The sequence below is a fragment of the Anser cygnoides genome, chromosome 4 (genome assembly GCF_040182565.1).
Source record: "Anser cygnoides isolate HZ-2024a breed goose chromosome 4, Taihu_goose_T2T_genome, whole genome shotgun sequence".
NCBI lineage: Eukaryota > Metazoa > Chordata > Aves > Anseriformes > Anatidae > Anser > Anser cygnoides.
Window position 1 is genome coordinate 50,152,278 of NC_089876.1, and position 24,206 is coordinate 50,176,483.

Genomic DNA, 24,206 nt, shown 5'->3' on the forward strand with positions numbered 1-24,206 from the left:
ATCTTGTTCTGTGCAACAGAACAGAAACTGTAGGGTGGTTAGGACTGCATGATATCACATACAGTCTTAAAAGTTTGTGTCAGGGTGAAAAAACTGCATTATTTTCTTTGGGTACCATAGGAGAGAAAATGTAAGCAAGGCTGGGGGTATTACAGCAGCATTCTCTGCCATTGTATTGCCATGGCATAAATACTGTTACAATTTCAAAATTCATAAAATAAGTAATAAAGTTATTTGCCAAGTCAGTGAGCACAGCATTAAAAAAAAACATTGGCAGAGTAAAAACATTGTTAGGATTTTGCAGCATTGGCCATGTATAAAGGGGAAAACTTGCCATTTAAAAATAATCTGAGTTGTCTTGCTGCTGTGCTATTTTTACATTATCAGAAAAACAGTGACACAAGTAGGTAACAAGTGTTACTTTCATAATGCAAATATGAAACCTTACCTTAATCTCAGGGGTATTCTTTCTAATATGTTCTTAAGCAACCTTTCTTTTAAAAATCATCCTATTTTAAAAATAAGCTAGTACCCATAAGCAAAATTATGTCTCCTTTTTTCAAACAATTTTTAAATTTTGGTTCGAATCATTGTTTTATAGTGCTCACTATTGTGTGATTAGGAATCTCAGAAATGTGAGTATAGGAATATACGTTGCTGCTTTATATTAAAGAGTGCCACATAATATTTAAAAAAAGGGCTTAACAGGTACTTTGCCCACTTGTGCATTGAGATACATATCTTGTAATATTGCAATCCCTCAGTTACTTTGGGGGAATCTTTGTGAAACTGTGAATCTTTGTCAGATGAGGAAAACAGGAAACTTTATTGTAGAGCAAGCACATGCAAAACAAGTAGTCTCAGTACATGGTTTCTTATTTGTACATGGACATTAGTGGAAGAATTATGTATGTTTGTCTCCTATTGCCTAAGTTAGTGAAAAGCAAAACTATATTAGGGAAAAAAAATATTCTCATGATCCATATTGTAAAGCAAAGATAATCACGTAGATAAAACTGAAAGGGTGGCATTGATATGTCTGCAGACATTAAGTTTTAACCAATAATAATAATAATTCCAAATTCTTAGGTCAACTTTGTTAAATGTGTTTCAATTAATTCAGTATTTTATAGAGATAAAGCTGTGTATAAATGGAAATCTCCAGTTTTTGCATGTTTACGTAAAAATACTTTCCTTGCAAGTATACAGAATACAGCTGTCTTTACCAAGAAGCTGCAAGTAATAAAAATCTAAAATGTTATAATGTTAATCATGTTGACTTTTGTGGTTTTCTTCTTCCTTTGGTTAGGCAGTTTCTGAATGAAAGTGTGACAAACCAAGCTGGCCTCTGATTTTTCTGCTTGGAGGAGTGACATGGATCTGGAAGGGATTTTCTGGGTCAGTGCCACTGCACACTGCTGTTGCACAGCGCATTCATAACTTTGCCTAGCTTCAGTTCAAAACCTTCTGTGCCACAGCCCCCCTTGAGCGTGGTTTTGAGAGTCTGAGGTTCAATAGACAGCAGCTTTCAACTTTCTGCTCATTAGTTTTTGCACCTGTATTGTCTCTTGCTCTAAATGTTTCGTTTGAGTCCTTCCTGTTTCTGGGTAGTGATCATTTCCTTTCTCAGCTCAGGCTAAATAACTGCATGCTAAAAGCTCCTCTTACACTTTCTCAAATACTATTTTTTTCCTCTTTTGATAACTCTGATAGTTCTCTGAATCTCTTAAAGTATATAACTTCAAGTTGGAAACCTGTAGCTGGGGATGTGTGCAGTATTCCAGCTAAGGTCTCCTGGGGGACCTGGGTAAGAGCCCCACACTCCTGTATTTCTGGGTGCTGCGTGCACCCATCTCATCAGGCTCTTTTTCTGCTGCATCGCCTTCACAGTTCAGTCACCCTCTGGTCAGCTACATACTGGAATTATTTTCACAGTCATTTCTGACAAATAAGTTCACAGATTGTTTTGTTGTTCTCAAAGTACATGGTCTAGCATCTTCTTATGCTAGTACTCTCATGCTCCAGGTAGGTGTCATCCTGCTCTCAGGGACATGTCCCGCTCATCCTTTGTACCAATGGTGCCTCATTGCGCCCTGTTACCAGCAGGCTTTGCCAGCACGCTTTTGATGCATCTCCATCGTTATCAACTTCTTCGTTTTTGCCCCTGCTTAGAAAGATTTACTGCTTGGTCTTAATCTGTCAGTTTTCTTTGTGACTGGGTATAAAACAGAAAAGCAACACGTGGTGTAAGAAAGTCCTGCTGATGGAGTCTTAAGCACTTGACATTGTACACATATCCTGGGTCTTTGCTTTAACCATTTTAAAAGTGCACAAGATAGATGTTCTTAGCTTTGGGCTAGACTCTTTGCTTGTCTGTAGTGGTTTTCAATCCTGAGTGGTGCTTTAAAGCTGGAAATAAAATCCAGCAGCAGGTGCCATCAGTTTTTACCTCTGCTGGTGTAATGGCTCTTTTGTATGCCCCTCGTGTGCTTTTTAGAACGCTGCATAAGAAACCTGAAATGAGTCTGTATACAAGGTGTACTTGAGCATCCCATCATTTATTTAAAATGTTCTGCAGGATTTAAAACATCTTGTTTGAAAATGTTTGAATTAACATTTCCTGTAAACATATGTGTACACGTAAAACGTTCTTGAACTTTTCATGCTTTTCCATCCTTAGACATAAATCTTTTTCTGATTTCCTGTGGAAGCAAAGTTTGTAACCATGTTTGCTGTTCCTTCCTCTCCCATAGTTACTTGTAACAGGTCAGAGAGTTCAAAATTTGCCATTACAGATCTCCAAAACTCCTGAAAGTGGGCCATATTGTTTCCAGTTCAGCAGCAGAAGTTAATATATTAAAAATCAAAACAGCCACAAGAGCAAGTATTTAGAAGTATCATCAACTGGAACATGCATTACATTAGTATGGAAATCAATTATTCCCAGGAGAGAAATCTCTGCAAAGCTAGGGCTTATTAATTTTGTCCTCCACATCTATTGCTATTTAATAACAGGGAGCTTTTGCTGAAATTCAGTAGCTGAGCTGAGTTCACAGCGAAGTAGAAACCTTTGTATGAGTTTCTGAGAATAGGATATGTACTGCTGTACAACCTGAGTACGTGTTCCTGCTAAACCACTAGCTAGGCTGCTTGGGTTCTGAAAAATATTCAGAGCATTTTGCCTGATGGTCATGGGTGTACGGTTCCCCCTCAGTTTTACCTGTAGAGCAGTATGGTTTCTGTCAGAACAGTGTATTTCTTCACTGTGCCAAGGGAGAGAAGTAGAACACTGTGGTTTTCGTGACTTTTTGGGTTTGTTTTCCACTCTGCCACCATTGAGATATTTCAGAAGAAAACTAAGGTGCCTCAGAGTGGTCTGTAATTGCAGCTCAAGGGCCTCTTTGGCTGTCAGTTTTCATTATTTCCGTGGTAGGAATTCCCTTCCTAGTTTTATTCAGTATTTTTGCACAGCACAGACTCTGGGAATAGTAGTGCTTGGTGAGACAGTGGGTTGGGTTGTCTCACCAGGAGTTGTGTGCTATGTCTCTGCAAGTCTGCAGGCATAAGACTAGAGTTTCTGCATTTTACTATTTGAGCACTTGTTCAAGGTGACAAAAAATAGGACCTGATGTAAACTTTAGAAGCTTTATGAAACAGCACAAACTGGCCAATATAAAATACCCACTGCTCTTAATGAAAAATACGGGAGGAAGCCTGGCAAAATCTTACCTACTCCATTCTGCAAAGCTTCACTTCAGCTGCACTGTTTGGGTGACAGCTTCAGACCAAAAGTCTTGCAGGAATTAAGCTGAAGATGCAGACAGGACAACAACAGATCTTCTTGGTGAAGGGGATTTAAAAATCGCACACAGTGCGTTGTTGTTGGCAAAATCAACTTTGCTCTTAACTCTAGGTGAGGCAACATGACTGAAACGTTTTGCAGGACACGTTTCTCCATGCTCAAAGAGTTGTCCATACTTAAATGTATATCCACAGTCAAAACAGCTGGGAAACAGTCATTTGATATTGAATCCTTGCACAGCGGGACCACTCCAACCATCAGAGTCGGTATTTTAAAAGTACACAATTAGCCTTTGTTGCCAGTTGAAGAAGTTACACTTTTACCAAGTATTTTCTGAATGAGATAGACTTGTGAATAAACTCCTGAAAAAAGATCTAAAAAAAAAAATTCTCATCTTGCAGAGTTGCTGCTGCTCATTATAAATACATTATGATGCTTTGTGCTCCAAATGTCAAGAACCTGAGAAAAGCTTTTGAAAACGATGTCCTCAAGCTTTAGTTCAAATCCATTCTGCATTTTTTCTTTTGTATTCTTGGTTCACTCTCACTTTAAATACATTGATGATACTTTTTTTTTTAAATATTGAGTTGTTGCCAATACATTTGTGTTTGCTGAAGGAACAATACTTATGCCAAATTTCCTGAAAAAGAAGCTTGAATGTAAAACACTATTTTGGATCTGTTGCACAAATGCTGTCCAAAAAAAAAAAAAGAGCAAATACTAACAGAGCAACAGAGCTGGTTCTACAACAGATGAGGTTAAGTTAAAGAAGAATGGGTGTGTGTCAGTGATGCATTTCATACTTTTCCTTTGAAAAGTGTTTTCCCTGAGAGCTTTTCTCCATTCCCCAAATACCCATTTACATTTCACCACCTCTGTGCCTGTGCAGAAGCCAACAGTCCTTCAAGCAAAGGATAATTATGTTCAATGCATTAAATGCTCATAGGATTAGCTGCTGAGAGCTATGAGATGTACATTAAGTGGCAGGCATTGTGTGCTTTGTAAAGGAAACAAAATGAAGTTCCCCCACACGCTATGTCTCGCTCGCTCTCGCTCTCTCCCCGAGACCAGCAGGTCACATTGCACTGGTTTAAGCCTCCAAATAGTTTTATGGGGGAGTACCTGCAGCAAATTATGAGTGCAGGAAAAGTATGAGGAGCTTGCCTGAAAAGTCCTCGTAATGCTGTTTTGCTTTTTGTTGTTGTTGTTAGAGAGATTCTGCTGTGGGCTTTGTATATAAATAATCTGCTCAACAGATTGCACGAATGCAGTGTTTCCAGAACGGGGGTTGTGTCTTGTGTTGTAATCAAGATGAAAAATGCTTTTAGGAGTAGGTCTTTGTGAGCTTTGAGTCACTGTTTCACACAAAGGTGTCTATTTGACTGAGGAAAATAAGTAGATTTAAAATACATGAGATACTTTTGCATAAAGTGACTACGTACAGACTGCATAATTTAAGTCGGAAGGTTTTTTCATCTGGTTTTAGCACTTAACTCTTCTCTCGCTGAAGTTTGCAGAGAAAACATCAATACTCCTTAATGTTTTCCATCCCACCTCTACATGAAGGAAATCCTGCTTCTATGGGAATCGCATCCTAATTTGAGCTGTGCATGGCTTAAACTTTTATTTTAAATTTAACTCTGTGGTGGACATGTCAGCCTGCATCATGTCTTTAGGCAGAATCAATAGAAGTTACTTTATTATTCAGTAATTACTTAGATTGACTGCTGTGTTTTAAATCACTGAACCATAAAAATCTTTTCCTTGATGTCTCTCTTGGTTAGGGAGAGAATTATGTTGAAATAGCACATAAATAGCACACTGATGAATGCCCGCCATTAGTAGTAATATTTCTTCCTTTAGTCATTAAATATTGTAAATCTGAGTATATTATTAAAAACATAAACAAATTTACAGATGTTTAATAGAAAAATAAACAGTTACATAAACTAGTGAAATGAGATGTTAATGACTTGATAGGGTACTGAAGCATGCTGGGTTTGTAATCTAGGCTATTCTAGTACAATATAACTTCAAAATTTTTATCTTGAATAAGGAAAAATAGCAAAGACTTAAGGCATAGTATTTCTTGTATTTTTATAATATGACGTTTATTATATTCTTTCATTAGTAAGCAGGTACAAGATATGTTTCTAGTAATAGCATGAGGTTACAAGAAACAGAACACCTTTCATAGTATTACAGGGGTTTTTATTACATTATTTTATTAGAAAGCAGGTTCTACAAGTAAGTGCTGAGAGGCATCGTTCAGAGGCATTGTTCAGAGGCATATGTTCAGAGGCTGAAGAATCAGTGTTCATGTTTCTTCGATTTCAGAAAATGGAAGCATGTCATAAAGGTGGTATTTTGTGTTGTCCTATGTCCACCGTGCAGTGGCACTTTATTGCCTATAGAACTGTTCATCGGGAATTGCTTAAAACCATGTTACGCCATTGCTCTCAAATTTCATATTTCTGTGGATGTTCTTCAGCCAGTCACTGTGCAGGCTTTGTAAATCTTTCATAAAGTGCTGAATGGCCTTCAGTGGAAGACCTTGCTTATAAAATGCTTACTGATGGGTTCGCTCTAAAATGAGCGGTGTAGTGGAACTTTCTAACCAGAGTTCCTCTTGTACTTCAAACGTATATTTTAATGTTTCTTTCCCGTTATTGCATGTATACTTTTTCCACATATAACCACATTAAAAAAAAAGTTAAAGAATTATCCTTTAACATATACCTTAAAGACTAATATTCCCTAGTAAATATTCTGAGAATATATTCATTTTCTAACATCCTGCTTTAGTAGGGCACGCCTAATGACGTCCTGAGTAGAAGTTGGACAGAATGCAGAGGAGCTCAATTGGTACTCTGAGGAAGAGGATGAGCCCAGCACGGTCCCCATGGTGGCATGTAGTCACTGCCTCCTGTCATACAGAAAGGCATGCCGGAGAGTAGGAGAAAATCATGATGCTCTTAAAATAGGAGGAACATATTCAGAGCAAAATAATTGTTAGCTTTGCATGCATAAAATGGTGACTCACTTTGAGGGTGGAAGTAATAAAATGCGGCTTTTAATATAGGAAGATATGATATGGTATAAGGTGTGGTACATTTCAAAGCGGAGGTACTTCTGTGCGCTTAAGAAAGTTTCACGTAATGGTTCAAGTTTATATTTATGACTTTCAAGAAATAAATGCTTGGAATTTCCAGATGCACAGGTTTTCCTCCAGTTTCCTCTACATGTGTATAAACTGTTTAAACGTGTACATGTATACGTGCACACTTGTCAAGAGCTACAAGTACACACACGAAATACTGTTTTGACCTCTGCCAAATTAAGATTAGATCTTTGGTGTTAACTATTTTATCGATTCATGCTCTGTTCTAAAAATTTATTTCCCCTGTTATGTTATACCTTTTTAGGTCTTGGCATATGTAGCCTTAATGTTTTTCACTTACCTAGTTTGTCCTTGAAATAGGTTATCAGGGCAGTTATCTGGTCCTTTTAATGAATCTCAATTATTTAATATAGTGGCCATGTAATACACTTTACAGTTACATTTACTGAAGAATGAATCATGCGTTTATTTTTCTAAATTACCCTGCCATGTTTTTACTCCATCTGCTAGGTCATTCCGATGCTGTGACTACGAGTGTTTAATAACAAAGTTAAGAAATGCTCTACATTGCTGACTTTGGCAAAGCTGTAGTTTAGTGTTTGGTGGTGTCACAGTGCTCTTCACGTAAAATATGCAAGTTGCGTTTTCCCCTTATTACTCTGAAGGACTCCTTAAAACTAGCCGTCATGTCATAAAAAAGCAGAAGAAGATAAAGTTGGCTCTTTGGTTCTGATGCCATCGGTGGTGTCTGCAGTCTGTCCCAGCTGATGCTCCGAGGCAAGCGGTATTCCCTTACATTTTCTGATATTACCGTGTGGTCTGGAGGATAAGGCACATGTTATATCTAGCCTTTATGCACTTTAAAACATTACAAGAAAACCTTTATTCTTCTGGTATTCTTCTGGGATACTAAACACTGACGGCAGTCTTAAACTGTTGAATGGAATGAGAGTTGAATGCAAGCACTGAGTGCTCAAATTTCACAATAAAGTGATGTTCGGTAGCACAGAAAATAGATCTATAATAGTGAAGTTAGATATCATGTCTTCCAAAAGCACAGACTGATGTTCCTAGCCAGTTCTTCACTGGATGTACAGCAGAGCTTCATGATGTTATTTTCAAACAGTACTCTTTCGCACTGCACGTAAGAAATGAGGTGCAAATACCCTGGTCTGAGCCAGACAGCCTTGTGCAGGTTGCTGGCACTGCTCAGGCTGTTGAAAACTGCATTTCATTCTTGCGCGGCTTGCTGGAAGCTGCTTACCTGACATTGCCCTCCACAAGGGAAAGGGGTGGCCTCTTATGTCGAAGATTTAGATGCCTGTTTCTGTCATTATCATCAGTGTTTTGCTTCTTTCCCATGGCGTGCATTAAATACTTTGAATGGCAGGATGCAGGATGCCAAGACAGAAATGCATGCATTTCTCACACGCTGCTTGAGCTCACCATTTAGATGTTTCAGCTTTCGACTGTGTTTCATTTCTTGTCTCACAGCTTCTCACCTTAACTTATTTGAGGATAGGGCAGTTGAGTTGGATGTCGCTTTCGGGCATATAGCACAGAGACGTAGTATTCTGCAAAGATGTGAGCATGTGCTTCCTGCTTGTGAATAGTCCCATTTGATTAAGATCAAAGTGACTGGCTGGGTTGCCCTAAGTAAAATGACTGCTTCTGATCTGCTGCTGTCACCACTTGGCAAGCCCATCACATGCAGCATGGCTTTGACTTTAGGAGTTATTCTGAAACCGGTAGTCACCAGACATTCAGCTGATTGTCTACAGCCCAAAAAAACAAACAAAAATAATCAGAAGGCTTGCATTTATTTGCCTTGTATATTATCACTTGCAGTGGAAACTCCAGCCTCTTCCAATTGCCTGTGTAGGAGCAAAACATAAATCCTTGCTGTTCATTTAAAACAGTAAGTGCCGCCGTTATATTAAACGTAGCTTGATTTCATTTTTTTTCATATACTAACTGGGTTTGCTTTGATGTAAGGCTCTAAAGAATTGTTATTGCATTGATTAAAAATAAATGCAATTGTTAGTGGCTTGGAGATATTTGAAAGGCACTATGAAAAATGAACGTGTTTGGCTGGGCTCAGGACTGTAGACATACATCTCCCTTTGGAGGTGATGTTTATTTGTGACTGAAATAGCTACTACTTGATAAAATACAAAGCTTTCAGAATATTGGGCAGTGTCTGCTCTGTGAGTTATCATTAGGCATGCAAATCATAGGTGACTTGTGTCTGCATGTTAAAATAATATATAGGATTACTACTCGGAAATAACCCTGGACTGCTTTAATTCTAGGAAACTGTACTTTCAGAAGTAAATGGAGTTTTCATCAACATCTTACAAAAGCTGTGATAATTTGCTTCCTGTGCATTCTGTTTATGGGACATATACTTATTTGTAGAATGGTTTGAATCCTAATCAAAAATTACTGATATCCAGGCAATTATACTAAACACTCTGCTGTTTTGTGCTGATGGAAACTTAAAGGAATGGAAATTAAAGGATGGAAACTTAAATTGAAAAGGGAAGGAGCAGGGTCAACAGATATTGTAACTAATGCATTTTTTCATCCTATATTTTCTCCTTTTGGTATGTCAACAACACTGGTGAACATAATTAGATTTTTCTGGAGGCAGCATCAATGGTTTTATATATATATTAGAGTATTGCTTTTGTTAATTGCCCTTTCGTTGTTGATTGGTATATGAAGATCAAATCTAGCTCTCGGCTGGCTGAAGCTTTTTAGGGTTATTAATGTCAGGTTCTTGGTTTTAGTTCCTCTTGCAGGTAAAATAGTAAGAATTTTTCAAAGCGTAGCCATTTTTGCTGTCAGTTCTGTAGTCATACTGCAGTAAGGAAGAAACCCTTTTTAGGTGTATTGGAATAGGAAATGCCAGTCAGCCTAAATACGACTGAAGTTTCCAGTTGGCCGTGCTTTCGCCACAAATGCTGAAGTCAGGGTTCTTTCAGGGCAGGTACCATACGCAGCTTTAAGCCAGGCAAGCGGCAGCAAAATCATTCAGTACATCTGTGTAGAGCTGGTCATTTTCTCAAGCACAGTTGCGTTTGTGACTTCAGCAGGCTTTTTGTCTAACCATTTATCCTGATTGACCTATTCTGTCTTAATGCTGAATGAGTTCTTATTTTCATTTCCATCGGGGGCAAATGGTAGTAGCACCAGGGTAGTGTTAACAACTGACATGGGTGGACACCCTGCACATGGCATTCTTCTTACTCTCTATTGAGGTGTGTTTGTATCTGCCTTGTCTGAGTTGAAGCAAAAAGAAATTAATGAACAAAGTTTTTCAACTATTGAAGTATTTATTGCATACCAAAATTGATACTTTAACATACTTTTATATATAATAGCTAATGGTGGGATGCAAGCTTTTTGAGGAGATGAGTATTTTGCCCCTGAAATAGCATTTAAATATTGCTTCAGACAGCAAGTACTTTCCTGTATCCAAGTTCACTTTCTACAGCCTGGCAATGTTGACAGTTCTTACAGATTTTCATGGGACCTGTGTGTGTAAAGCAATAGTAAAATATATGTCACAAATGTTTGGTGGATGATTGTTAAAAGATCAAATGTCCTGTCTTGTTTCATTCTCCAGCGAAGCACGTGAGCAAACTCATTTCAGGATTGCAGCTCATTGCAGTTGTGTCGGTTTTCCCACATTTCCTATTTGCCGTCATGTTATTTGGCTCCAAGTATAATGGATAGTTCAGTGCCTTGGGTTTTACTTGTCTGTGAAGTACCCTGTTGACTTCAGAAGCAAAAGAGTTAGCCAAACCCAGACCAGCGTTTGCTGTAACTATGTGACTTTACTCACTGTCAATCCTACTCTACAGGAAACCATTGATATTGAGGGCAGCACAATATTCATATGAAGTTTAATTCTACCCAAACTGTGCAGTAAGATACTAAAAAATTTGGCATAAGGGTTATCACTTCGTTTGTGTTTGTTCTCAGTTTTTTTTATTTTTTTTTGCATCTCTTCTTATATTTGTAGCACTTGGTGTGGTATATTGCTGACTTCTGCACCAATCTAAAAAATTGGAAAACTCAAACTTTCATGCTGCATGCTCAAAGCCCAATGGTTTTCTTGATGTAGTTGGTGCTGGCAGAAAGTAAAGTGTGACATACATGATTTAAATTAATTTTGCTCTGTATCTACCTCAAATTGTAATGATGCTTTTTCTGCTCCACCTATAGCTTCCTGCAGATTTCACAAAGCTGCACCTTACTGACAGTCTCCACCCACAGGTGACCCACGTTTCATCTAGTCACTCAGGATGTAGCATCACTAGTGATTCAGGAAGCAGCAGCCTTTCTGATATCTACCAGGTAAGACTGGAAGGGATGCTGATGGGAGGTGCCGTTTCAAACAGTTCGGATGTTAATAGCTGAACACCCGTGTTATCCTGTATTGTCACTTCTTGTCTGAAGAAGTGATCAATAGATTTCAAAAAACTAATTTTTGCTTGAATCAGGATAATTTCAGGGTTGCATCTGCTTCTTACTAGATCTGATGTTTGAAAACTCAGCAGGTAATCTGCAGTGCAGTAACATGACATATGTTTCCTTAGTCTGTCACATCCAAGTCAGCAGTGCAGAGGTGTAGTGTTTTTGCAATGTTTCAGGTTTCTACTTCATGAATTTTGTTTGTGTTTTGAGGCTTTTTGGAGAGAAAATGTCCTGAATTTCAGCATGGAAAGCCAGTGTGACTCTTCAGTAGAGCTTGCTGGCTGAACTTAGGAGGCAAAGAGACTTTGTTCCCTGACTCCAGCATCTCACCTCACCTTTCTGAGTGACTGCTTTGCCATTTGCAAAGAAACAGCTGTGATGTTTACTGCTATTTTGAGAAGACTTTGAGATCTGTTGACAAGAAGTGACCTGAGCTGGGCATTCTGATAAAAAGTGAGATGAGATTTTCAAAAGTATAGATTTAGAACTTTGTCAAATGAGTTTTTTTTTCTTGGTGCTGTATTTTATAGTTCTGAGATGTATTGGCTTCCAAATCTGGCATACATCCAGTAGCTGGAAGAAAAAATACTCAGTGAGCAGCCTGTGCTGGCCTGACTTCAGGGGTATATTCTGATTTCTCCACCCTGTAGAAAGCTGGTACTAGCCTCTTGGTAGTGCTTTTTCTCCTAGCTACCTGGGAAATATGGGGGGGCTTGAACTGGTGAGATTTCTGAAGCTATCACACGGCTGGGGGGCTTCTTGTTGCAAAGTTCTGCACTCTTCATTTGGAACAGAGCTTGCTCTGAAACATATCCCAAGGGTGCCTAGAACATTTGAGGTGTATGTGCTTGTTTTAAATATATTTAAAAAAATATAAAAATAATAATATGAGGAAGTCTAGATCTTCCTCTTGATATTTTCAGTTCTTGCAATGTCCTCTGATAGGAAACTGTAGCAATTTATTTAAATTAGATTTGATTCACTTTTTCAGAATAACATTTTTCTCTCAAAAGGATTTTGAAAAAATTTAACAGGAACAAGTCTACTTGAAGTTTTATTTACTAGAAAAGGAATAATTTTTGGTTTGGATGCTTTTAAAAATACAGACATGTCCATTTAGATAATGGGAAAAGCATTATCTGCACAAATACATACAACTTACGTTGTGAACATATTTGTAACATTTATTCTGTTTTAGGGGAAAAGCTTGGAGACTTTCCTGTAGTAGGAGGTAGGCTTAAAAAAAAGTCTCCGTTCAGTTTAGATAATAATTGCAATAATGCAAAGTCTTATTTTTGCGAAAAATAAGTCAAAGTAACTGAACACTTTAGTCAAGTATATTTCTCAAAATTTCTTCTGAAGAGAAGATTACTTTGAGATAGGATTTATGTTTATACTGTGAGGGTGAAGAAGAGGTAAAATCAGCTTTGTTCTTTGTCTTCTATAGATTTTCATACCTTTTATTCTAAAGATTTTATCCTTAAGCATAAAAATACCAAGTACCTCTAGAGAGACACTTGTAGGTGGCATTTAGATGGTTATAGTCATACAGTTCATCTCTAGATAAGTTGCTGAAACTTCTTGTAAAAGTTTTGGAAGAAAACCCTTATAACTGTGAGAAGGATCACTGAGTTCCTGGGAAATTAAAAATACAATAGGGAAGCTTTAGAGAAATACTTCTTGAGTCACCAATCTGGTGTAATCTGGTGTATGTCTCCTGTAGTAATTCTTCTTTTCAGTAATGAAATCAACAGTATGGTTGGTGTTTAGAGAGAGTTAGTGATTTTTGTGAAGTATTTACATGGGGAATATTTACTTTAATATATTTACTTTAATATTTAAAATTTAATTTTTGTCTAATTAAAAAAAAGGAGGATACTGTGTCACATGCTTTAAAAAATACTTTGCGTTCTTCAATTAATCTGCAGTTAATTGCTCATTTAAAGAATTATTGGCACAGGTGTATTAAGATCTGTGTAACTGCACAATGTCAGTGTAATTACTAAAATAATTTGTGTCCCTAGAGACATAAAGTATTGCAAGCATTTATTGCAGAATGCTTTGTTTTAGAACATACTTGAAGTTTTTATTTAAAAAACAAAAGCACACCCGAATTGATGAATCCAGTTGTAGGAATCGATAAAGTTGGGAATCCTAAACTCTTGAAATTAACTTTGTGGTACCAAGTGCTGTCATTTTTAATAATTTCTCATATTGTCACAAACCATTAATTTCTTACTTCAGTTTCAGTTGTAAAGGAATATAATGTAGGAATGTTAAGTTAGGCTAAAGTACTGCAAAAAAAAAAAGGCGACAAGATAAACAGCAGTAATCTGAATACTCTAGGATCAAGTCTGGGATTAAGTAATCAGAAATACTTTTTAAAAAGACTGGATCAGTCTTTTCACAATTATTTGCCTTTTAATTCTCCCCCAAGTGTTTATTCAAAAATTATAAACCATAACCAAGTCATCTACATTATTTTTTGCTTAAATTTTAATAGATCTTAGGCAAAGCTCAGTATCATCGTTGCTCTAATTCTGTTCCATATTTAAAGGCATCTTTCCACTCAGTAGAATGGATTTATGTTCATTATGTCTAAGTGGAAAGGAATGATTCAGAAAGATTGCCAACTTACCTTTTGATTGATTAAAAAGGAAAATTCTTAAATTATACTATTAACTGGATCTTTACTGTCAATGTCAGAGTTAATGATATGTCATGTTATGCATCCTAGTAAGTTTTAGTCCTGTAGCCTTAAGAGCAGCTGTTTGCAGTAAAAATACGTTCATGGCCTTTTCAGATTTTTTGAATAAATCATGAAGCTGAATCTTCAGATGCTTTCAGCATTGAGTTGAGAATATTTCCTTTTAAATATTAATGCTGTAACTAAATTTGTCAAATGTTGCACATGAAAGAACTTCTTTTAGGCTAAGAATTATTTACCACAATAAAATAAATAATCCTTTGTCGTTATCCACCCAAGTCTAAAAATAAATGTCAGGTGCCCATCAGTATGGTTGTTAATGTTAGAACTTTTATTTTAGGAAATAAGTTCACCGTTGGCTAACTGTGTAACGGGGCTGGAGAGGAAGGGGATGCTGAGTGTTAGCTTGCTTGCGGGCTGGTATCTGCCAAGAACAATACTTTGCTCCTGCCTCGTGTTGACTTGGCAAAGCAAGTTGTTCACTGCTGCTTCTCATGTTTCGTTACATACCTCTTCCTATACGCTCCTGAACGCTTCCTATCCCTGACAGGTTTATTACCAGCTGACGAGCCCGGTTTGAGAGTGGGGAGATTTAAGCCTGTGAATGCGTGTTATCCCTCCTCCCTCTCTTGGGAAGGCATTGTGTTGCCTGAGCTCCTTCCTTTGCCAGCCTTTCTTTGCCTTATCCTGTCCTCAGACTGGTGGCTTCCTGGCAGCCCTACGTGCCCGCCCGTGTCTGCCCCAGACGCTCCCAGCAGTAAAGGAAATGGGTAACATCCTTTCAGTGACCCTCCCAGGATGCGGGTAGCGCTGGGAAATTTTCAAGATGTCAGCTTTTGTTTTCTCACGGGCCTGGTAGGAGAACTCTTCGGAAAAAGGTCCATCTTCTAGAGATTTCACGGGCATTCACACTCTTCACAGTACCGTTTAAAAAAATAATCTGACAACCTTAAATTTGTGTGAGATTTGTGTCTGCAATAGTTGTAATTGAATGTAATATATATTATCATAATTACATGACAAACAGATACATATTATAATTAGTTGCATGGCTTGAATTCGATAGCAATTTATTGATATGGTAACCTTTTACCCAGTGAGTTGAAAGCTAATGTAAAACAAAACCCAAGCTGTGATTTCTCTCTGTGGAAAAGCTGGGTGCAGTGTGCCTCTATAGTGACAGGAGAAAATCTTTCAAACTAGTGGGATTTCTGCGAATTGCACTGAAGGTGCAGTGTCAGCATTCTTGGTGTTTTCTATCAATATCGGCTTATAAATTAAGAAATAAAACCCAGAAGATTTTTGCTGATAAATATTCTTAACCTCCCCTTTTCTGTTTATTTTTTAGCCCTTCAACCACAGTGATGATAACTTTAAAAAGGTGAATTTTTTGAGGTGGGCTTGGCAGTTTTATTTACTAGCTTGAAGAGCTGCATCAGACGCAGATGAACCTATTTCTGATCTGCACAAGAAGTCTTGAATTTTTTTTTCCAGTATTTTTCTCTTGCATGCTTGGAGATTCTGTGGTTTTTAGGTGGTGGTGTTAGTCACAGAGGGACATTTAGTCTTCAGAATGGATGCATTTCTTCCTCAAAATGTTTCCGAAGGTGTTGAAAAAGTATTTTAAAAATTCTGTTCAACTACTGATTTCCTAGTATTTTAATGTGGTTAATTCTCTTTCTGTTTTATTTTCCTTTTCTCCCCCCCCCCTTCTATGTTGTCAAGATCATTTGGGAGCTTTCACCCCCAAACCAATGTAGAAAAGAAAACACTAATGACCACCCCAAAAAAAGCTATCCTGGTAGGCAGTTCTCCAGGTCTTCCCACTTTGGGGGTGCGTTAAACAGTGTACCCAGATGGTCAGAAGAGGCGATTCTCCCGTTGTATTTAGTATTGGTACAGACTCACCTTGAATTCTGTGTGTCATTCTGGGCTCCACTATATAAAAAGAGCGTTAAGGGCTGGAGGGCATGTCCTGTGGGGAGAGGCTGAGGGTACTTGGGTTGTCTCATCTGGAGAGGAGGCGGTTGAGAGGTGGCCTCCCTGTGCTCTGTAGCTCTGGTCTCTGCTCCCTGGTGTCACCAATGACAGGATGTGGCCTAATGAAAATAATAGTTGCTTTTTTTTTTATGATGATTTTTTTCCCTTGAGAGTCAGACCCAGTGGCTAACTGAGGAAAAACTTACTCAGCGCTCCTTTATTTTCCATCTTTTGATACTTATTTCATTGTATTTATTTAATTAGCTGTTACCCCTCAAATTTAGAAGTAATTTTGGTCTTGGAGGCAGTTAGCAATTGGAGCAACCATTTTTATATTGCTTCAGTATTAGTCTTATAGACACTGCTTAAAAATGGAGAGGTCTCCTTAGGTTGTGAATGTGAACTAACTCTTCACCTCAATGAAAATGTCACTCAGTCTCCTGACTTTCTTGTTGGTAATATGACAAATAAAATCCTAGGCTGTCACTGTCACGCGATTCATTTGAAGCTTCAGCAAATTTCTCATGGCATCTTTTCAACTGTGAAGGAAAATTTTCATTGCGACTGGTATTTAGATTTTGGAGAGACAGTGTTTTGTAGTTTAAGCTGCAACCAGCCCTTTTCACATATAAATCCAAAAAGATTGCATGTAAGCAAACCTAATATTATCTTATTACCCAAGAAACAAACACAGCAGTACTTATGAAAGCACTCATTTCTGAGGTGTATTTCATCCTTGATAAACATTCATTGGAAATCTTTAAGCCTCGTAATTGACCATGGACAAATCCTGTAGGGTTTTCATCCTGTGTTTTGGGTTTTTTACTGCTGAAGCTTACAAAGACGCCCCTATCCTCAAAGGAGCTAATCAGGATTTTTCCTTTAGTCTTACACAAATGCATGGCTATTGTTCCCATAACTAAGGGTTCCTGTGCAGATGTGCTTGATTTTTCTAACCCATGGTGGAGTACAGAAGTGGACGTAGGTTGGAATGAAGTTTAATGTGTCAGCAAGAGGACCCTGAAAACTTCATGTCATATTTAATGCTATTAAGCCTAAAGAACCAAGCCATTTGCAGTGTTCCTGTAGATAAATTAGTGTACATTTCTAATGTGAAGGCATATCCAATTATTCTTCACAGTGTAGTAAAACTTGTGCAATACTTTTTGCATTCATAAACTGAGAAGGTGTCTTCGTCAGATGAGTTGCTTTATTCTTTCTTACTAAAAATGTGTATTGGCTACATGGAAAGGTTACATATTCTTTTGCTAACTTCTGCATAATAACTGTGTGTTGCTTGAAATACATTTTTTTTTCTTGTAAGATAAAGGTGTCCAAAGTTAATAAATGTTACTACTGCTCTGTGGATTACTGCATTCAAATCTGAGTTTGTGTTGCAGTTGTTTGGTTTTTTTTTGGATAACTAGTAAGCAGCTATTCCTGTTCCTATCAATGCCATTGGTTGCCAAAAAGATCTAACTAGCTCTGTAAACAGTGATCGTCCCTCAGGAAATACTTGTAGCTTCTAGCTGCAATGTTTAAGGTATTTTCTGAACACAACACAAAATTGTGTTTAATTTATGTGGGAATTATTTTTTAAATGGTGTCATTTTTTTGATAGGGTTTCTGTCTTAAGGCAATAAACTAAAAGTGGACAGTCAAATAATTTTTTAAACAAAACAGTTGGGGTTTTTTTGCACAGCATGTGGAATTTTCTTGGGTTCCAAAGTATCTCTTCCACATTGGCAATGTGTGACTAAGTTTAATTGTGCATTTAGCTTACCAACAGGCTTTTGAGAAGGCTTCTGCTGGGCAGGTAGGAGGGGCACTTGTTAATAACAGGAAGGTTTGCAGAAGGGACTGATGAATTAGTCACACAGTCGCTGGAATTGTCACAGTTGGAGACTCATGATTCTGACAGAACAGTGTCACAAGCCATGTGTCTACTGACTCATCACTAATTTTTCCACCAGTCTCATTTGATGAAAGCTATTTTGTACGAGTAGTTAGAGTAATTGTTTCAAATATATCATAGGGAATATGCATGTTAAACACAGCAAGACCACTAATGAAAATACTGCTAGCAGTATTCATTTTTTGTGATTTGTTTGTGTGGCAGTAACAGTCTTCTCTCCCCTGTTTAGGAAATGCTTGGCACTTTTTTCTTTTAAAAACAAAATGAGAATAATTTGAATATCGTGTAGGTGCTGGTACGATGCTTTTCATGCTAACAGGACCCCATTACAAAGCTTCTGTGGTGTTGTAGGGCAGAAGTGTTTAATAATGCTACTAGCTGACCTGATCCGTCTCCAGCTGTATGCTGCCATTCATTAGGTGGCTGTGTATGATGGCATTAAAGTAACATAGTCAGCCACATCTAGTCAGGCAGAAGTAGGGAAGATCATTCTATAAAAATACAAACATAATTTGTCTTACCTTCTCTGTGTTTGGAAGGTGACCTAATTTTTTTTAAACCAATTTATGGGAGTCAGATCGATCAAACAGGCTTTGGTTGCTGTTTGTCCCATGCAGGATTTTTAAAGTAAACATGAATGCATTGTTTGCATTCATATAATGTCTGAGAAACTTGATTTGTCAAGCCATGTTGTAAAACTTTCATTAAAATCTTGCATTTCCGTAAAGGTTGTGATAGCTGAGCCTTGGCAGCTGCTGTGGCATTAAATCAGGTTCTGAGAAAGCGCAACTTCATCAGCCATGATAGACAAGTGTTTGTAGGGTTTACTAAATGTTCAGTCTTGAAACAGTATCATTAAAATGTATTTACCTTTAGGTGCTGTCCTAATGACCTTAGGCTATGTGTGGACTATGTTTTCATCTTTTTAAAACAAAACAAAAAACAACAGGCAGTTTTAGGTTACTGAGAGAGCAAAATTTTTGAAGCATTTTGATGCAGTGCTTACTTCCCCAGACTGCCTACGTAAGATAATATTGCATTCATAAATGTCTGAAAATGTAATGTTGGGATGGGAACAGAATATGTTTTAAATTATCTGTTTGTTTAAAATAAGTGATCTATTTCAAGGAGCAATTTATTGGAATAAACTGCCTACAATTCCCCCAAGACCTGCTAATTAAATAATTTATGATAAATCCTGTTTATATATGGCTGATTGAAACATGTTAAAAGCCCTGTTTAACGTTGTTTTGGTGTTGGTAAATGGTTTATTGTTTTAAAAAAAATGTGAAGAAAAAAGCAACACAAAAATTCATTTGACAGATTAGGTAGAATTTTTCTGTATATTAAATAGGAAACTAGAGCAGTGAAGAACACGTTTGAATACTTTTTTTTTTGAAATTGTTTATATGCATTAATTCAGGCTACAGAAAGTGAAGCTGGTGATATGGATCTCAGTGGGTTGCCAGAGACAGCAGTGGATTCTGAGGATGACGATGATGAAGAAGACATTGAAAGAGCATCCGATCCTTTAATGAGTAGAGATATTGTTAGAGATTGCTTAGAGAAAGACCCCATAGACAGGACAGATGATGATATTGGTAAGTATTACAAAGTAGCAAAATGCCATCAAACTTGTTCTTCACCAAAAAATGTATTTTTTGAGCTTGGGGTTTTATTTTGGTTGTTGGCTTTTGTAGTTGGTAAGTTTAGTGTGTATTCTGTAAGCTGATCTGTAAAGGCCAATGAATGAGCACAGCCAAAGAACTGGAAAATGCACAAGATACGGCGGAAAGCTATCAGTGCTGACCTTTTAGGTTTCAACATTCAACTTCTAATTGATATCAAGACTGGTTTATGAAGTAAGCATTGTTGCTTACTGGAAATTGTTAGAAATTTGACAAAATTTATGTTCGTGTCATTACTGGATTCTTACTACGTTTCTTTGTTTTAAGTTGCATTGGTTTTTTACAACATTTATAATAAATAGTGGAGCCATAAGACCTTTACATAAATATAAATCTACTAAAACTAATTTGCTATGTTAATGTACAGACTAATACATAGAAAGCAAAGCTAGAATTAGAATTGTAGTAATTACCATTTCTAATCTAATCTGTTTCACTGTTGCAGGTGGTTTTTTGTGTGTGTGATTGTTTTGTTTGTTTTTCGTTCTTTTTTCCGTTCATCAAAGTATACCTAAATGATGATTTGTTGATTATGACATGATGAATGGACTGGAGCATCTCTTGTATGAGTAAAAACTGTGAGAGTTGGGACAGTCCAGCCTAGAGAAAAGAAGGCTCAAGGGGAATCTCATCCATGTGTGCAAATACTTGAAGGGAGGGTGTAAAGACAGTGGAGCCAGGCTCTTCTCAGTGGTACCAAGTGACAGGACAAGAGGCATTGTGCACACTGGAACAGAAGAAGTTGCCTCTGAACATCAGGAAACACTTCTGAACTGTGCTTCAGGTGATGGAGCACTGGCAAACACTGCCCAGAGAGGCTGTTGAGTCTCCTCCTTGGAGATCTTCAAAAGCCGCCTGGACATGATCCTGGGCAACCTGCTTAGGGTGTCCCTGCTTGAGCAGGGTTGGACATGATGACCTCCAGTGGTCCCTTCCAGTCTCAACCATTCTGTGATTCTGCATAAATAAAATTTTAGGAAAAAGATTGAGTTATATTGACTATTTCTAGTAGGTTTTGATGAGAACAAATGCAAAAACGTCTAACCTCTAGGGCATATAATTCCTTAGCACGACTATTAAGAACAAATGAGCTCTGTGTAGCTATGGACTATGTAAAACATCAAAATACGGGAGAAGCTCACAGTTGAGTATAAGTGCAACTCCAGTACATACAGAAGCCAGAACAGCAGTAGTCACCTGTAAGACAGTAATCCTATTCTACCTGGCCCATCCTAGGGGATCTTTGTAAATACACCAGATGACAACTCTTTTGTTGTTAACATGCCTAGACTGGACATGGAATGGATGGGTTTACCAAAGAAGTTGCTCAGTTTTGAGAAATTTCCCTTCTTAATATCTTACTGTGTTTTATATAGGCCAATCATAGTCGTAATGGAGTTACTGCTCTGGCTGGATGGAGAATTACAGTTTCATTGGCTGTGTTCAGAGCTCTCGATTAAATTACAATTCTTCTATTATGCTGACTTTTACTTTGCAGGGTTTCTATTGATGGTATGATCAGCCAGTCTGTGCCTACAAAATACCCAGTAATTACAACAGGCCACTGTACAAGATTTATTAGTATACAGAAACGATTGTGCTGCATTTTAGCTTAAGTAGCCTTAGGCATCTTTCTGAAGAACTGTCTTTGCTGTGCTTTGTTGTTTTGACATGCACGACTCAGTGGGCTTTTTCTCCTTCAGAACAACTACTGGAATTCATGCATCAATTGCCTGCTTTTGCCAACATGACAATGTCAGTGAGGAGAGAGCTCTGTGCTGTAATGGTGTTTGCAGTTGTGGAGAGAGCAGGAACTATTGTACTGAACGATGGAGAAGAGGTCAGTAGAAGTTACTTCTGACTCCCCTGTTATACCAGACATCCCAGAGTCCACAGTGCTATGGTCCTTTTTTTTTTTTTGCTTTAAAAAAAAAGTAACTTTGAGCAGGTAAATTAAGTGTCAAAATTAAGTGTCATCTTGTTCTTCCTTTGAAAGTTTTTGTTTAAGCCCTTGCACAACATTTCTTATTCAGTAAAAGCATACGAAAATAATCTTCATAACATACATACTTCCTGTCTATTGGAGTTGATTTGGGAAATTTATTTCAACGGCTTAAAATCTAGTGTATACATTTTTTTTTTAATAGGTGCCAAAAAATAACTCTTTTCCTTTGGGGGGGGGGGGGGGGGGGGGGGGGAAGAAGTGGGGATTGTATCTGTATAGCATGGTATTACAATGTTAAATGATTTTGTCTTCATGTGTCCTGCAACATTTAATTTGTAGCTGGATTCCTGGTCAGTCATTTTGAATGGCTCTGTGGAAGTGACGTATCCTGATGGAAGAACAGAGATACTGTGCATGGGAAACAGTTTTGGCGTTTCCCCTACCATGGACAAAGAGTATATGAAGGGGGTGATGAGAACCAAAGTGGATGACTGCCAGGTAGTGTGTCCAACTGTAACACATGCAAAATTATGTACATATAGAAATAATACAACTGAATAGCCAGACAGTTTTTTTCAAACTGAGTGTATGTGTAAAATCTGTAGTGCATAACCCCATGAAATACTTAAGAGATGCGGTTCCTGCTATTTGTACTTACAGGCTGGGAAATTGAATTCTCTTCATCCGGATAGGGATTGTTTTGGATTGTTTGTGGGATTGGTTTGTCTGTGTGCTTTCTGCAGAACATAAGGCCTAGCAGCCTGCTGCATATATCCATTGCTTCAAAGTTTCCTTTAGTAAGATCTCAAGATCCGTTAGCTATTACAGTCTCTCTTACTTCTGCAGGTAAGAGCCGTTCTTCCTTAGTGGACTCAGCTACTGAATCTTAGACTAATACATCTGTCCCATGATGAAAAGTAGAAGATGCTTTAGTTTCAGCCAGTCTGACCTTTCAATAAAAACGTTTTGACCTTTGCTATAACACAAACAGTCAGTTGTAAAGGAGCACTTCTCATAGCATAAAACAACTAGCTTAATCTGTATATGTGGTGGCTGCTTACTTCTTCCCATCCAGAAGACAATAGCCAAGCTCTGGGTGAATTATGTGTTTTTCTTGGTCCTGATGGCTAATTAGCTTCTATCAGATGCCCTTTGAAATCGGTGGAAATGTGTTATGGAGTCTAACTGCCAATAAGTGCATAAATCGTATCTTGTTAGAATAATGTTCTGCAACAAATCCAAACAGTAGGAGATCTGTTTCAGCTACTAATAGCTGCTGGAAATAGAAAAGTTCTGTAAATAAATTATGAAGAATGCAGAAGAAAATTCTATCTCTGGGAATCTTGTACCTTTGTCCTAAGTAGGTACATGATGATTTTGCAGCTTGTCAATCAAAAAAACCCACTAATTTCCGTTCAGTTAATGGCCCAAGTTAATTTAAGGAGACAGTTTAATCTCAAGTATTTGCAATTCATAGTGTATGTGTATTTTTTTCCAAGTTGTAGTGGGTGGTCTTAATTATATTTGGATAGTGTAGGTACTAGGAATATTATTAAGCAGGGAGATCTAAGCAGCTAAGCAAAAATGGCTGGTAATGCTAAGTCATTTTGTTCTGATGAATCTTAGGCTCCTCTGATTACAAGATTGTATTGGAAATACCGTGTATTCATCTGCTTATTCCAGCTGAACTGCTGGAATAACAGATTTGGCCAACCGCAGGTTGAGAACCTTCTTTACCTTTTCTACTAATAGAATGCTTGCATCATAAGTCTAAATGGTTTCCTGAAGACTTTACCTTTTAATACTGGTGCGTGATGATTCTTTCCAGTTTGTTTGTATAGCCCAGCAAGATTATTGCCGTATCCTCAATCAAGTAGAAAAGAACATGCAGAAGGTAGAAGAGGAAGGGGAGATTGTGATGGTTAAGGAGCACAGGGAGCTTGATCGCACTGGAACAAGAAAAGGCCACATTGTCATCAAGGTAAAAGCAAAAGGGGAAGAGTATTGCAAAGGTCTGTATTCTATAAACTTCTGCACTTGGCAAATAAGGCTCAGGATTAGATGAGATATGTATGATAACATGTATTTGAAAGTAAAAATTTCTAGTTTTTCTACTTTAAAAAGTTATACACGTGAGTAACGAAGTGATTTTTATAAAACTTAATTACAGAAGCTTTGCTTATCTCATCAGTCAGTAGATACCAGTATTGTTCTTTCTAGTGTAATTCTTCAATATGATACAAGAAAAAAAATTTCATTTATTGAAAATGTATTTTAATTTTTAAGTGTTTTTTCTTTCTTTTTTAATTTAGGGAACAGCTGAAAGGTTAACAATGCATTTGGTGGAAGAACACTCCGTGGTAGACCCAACATTTATAGAAGACTTCCTGTTGACGTATCGGACCTTTCTTTCCAGCCCAATGGAAGTGGGGAAGAAGTTGTTGGAGTGGTTCAATGACCCCAGCCTCAGGGATAAGGTTAAAATCCCCTAAAATTTATACTCTTGTTATGTGCATGAAAATATAAGCTACTAAGAATAAAATAAAATTTTTTTGAGTGACTC

At 37.6% G+C, this 24,206-nt stretch overlaps 1 protein-coding gene across 7 annotated transcripts in view; it reads left to right on the forward strand.

Moving 5' to 3' along the window:
* RAPGEF2 (Rap guanine nucleotide exchange factor 2) overlaps positions 1–24,206 on the forward strand; it is a 183,182-nt gene that overhangs the window by 126,127 nt on the left and 32,849 nt on the right. For 6 of the 7 annotated variants that reach the window (XM_048076135.2, XM_066996101.1, XM_066996103.1 and 3 more), the window contains 6 exons: positions 11,157–11,288; positions 19,434–19,611; positions 21,402–21,538; positions 21,983–22,141; positions 23,472–23,624; positions 23,956–24,120. In XM_048076135.2, coding sequence (XP_047932092.2) covers positions 11,157–11,288; positions 19,434–19,611; positions 21,402–21,538; positions 21,983–22,141; positions 23,472–23,624; positions 23,956–24,120 — 924 coding nt within the window. The remainder of the gene's footprint in view (positions 1–11,156; positions 11,289–19,433; positions 19,612–21,401; positions 21,539–21,982; positions 22,142–23,471; positions 23,625–23,955; positions 24,121–24,206) is intronic. The other variant, XM_066996104.1, reaches the window with a different exon arrangement.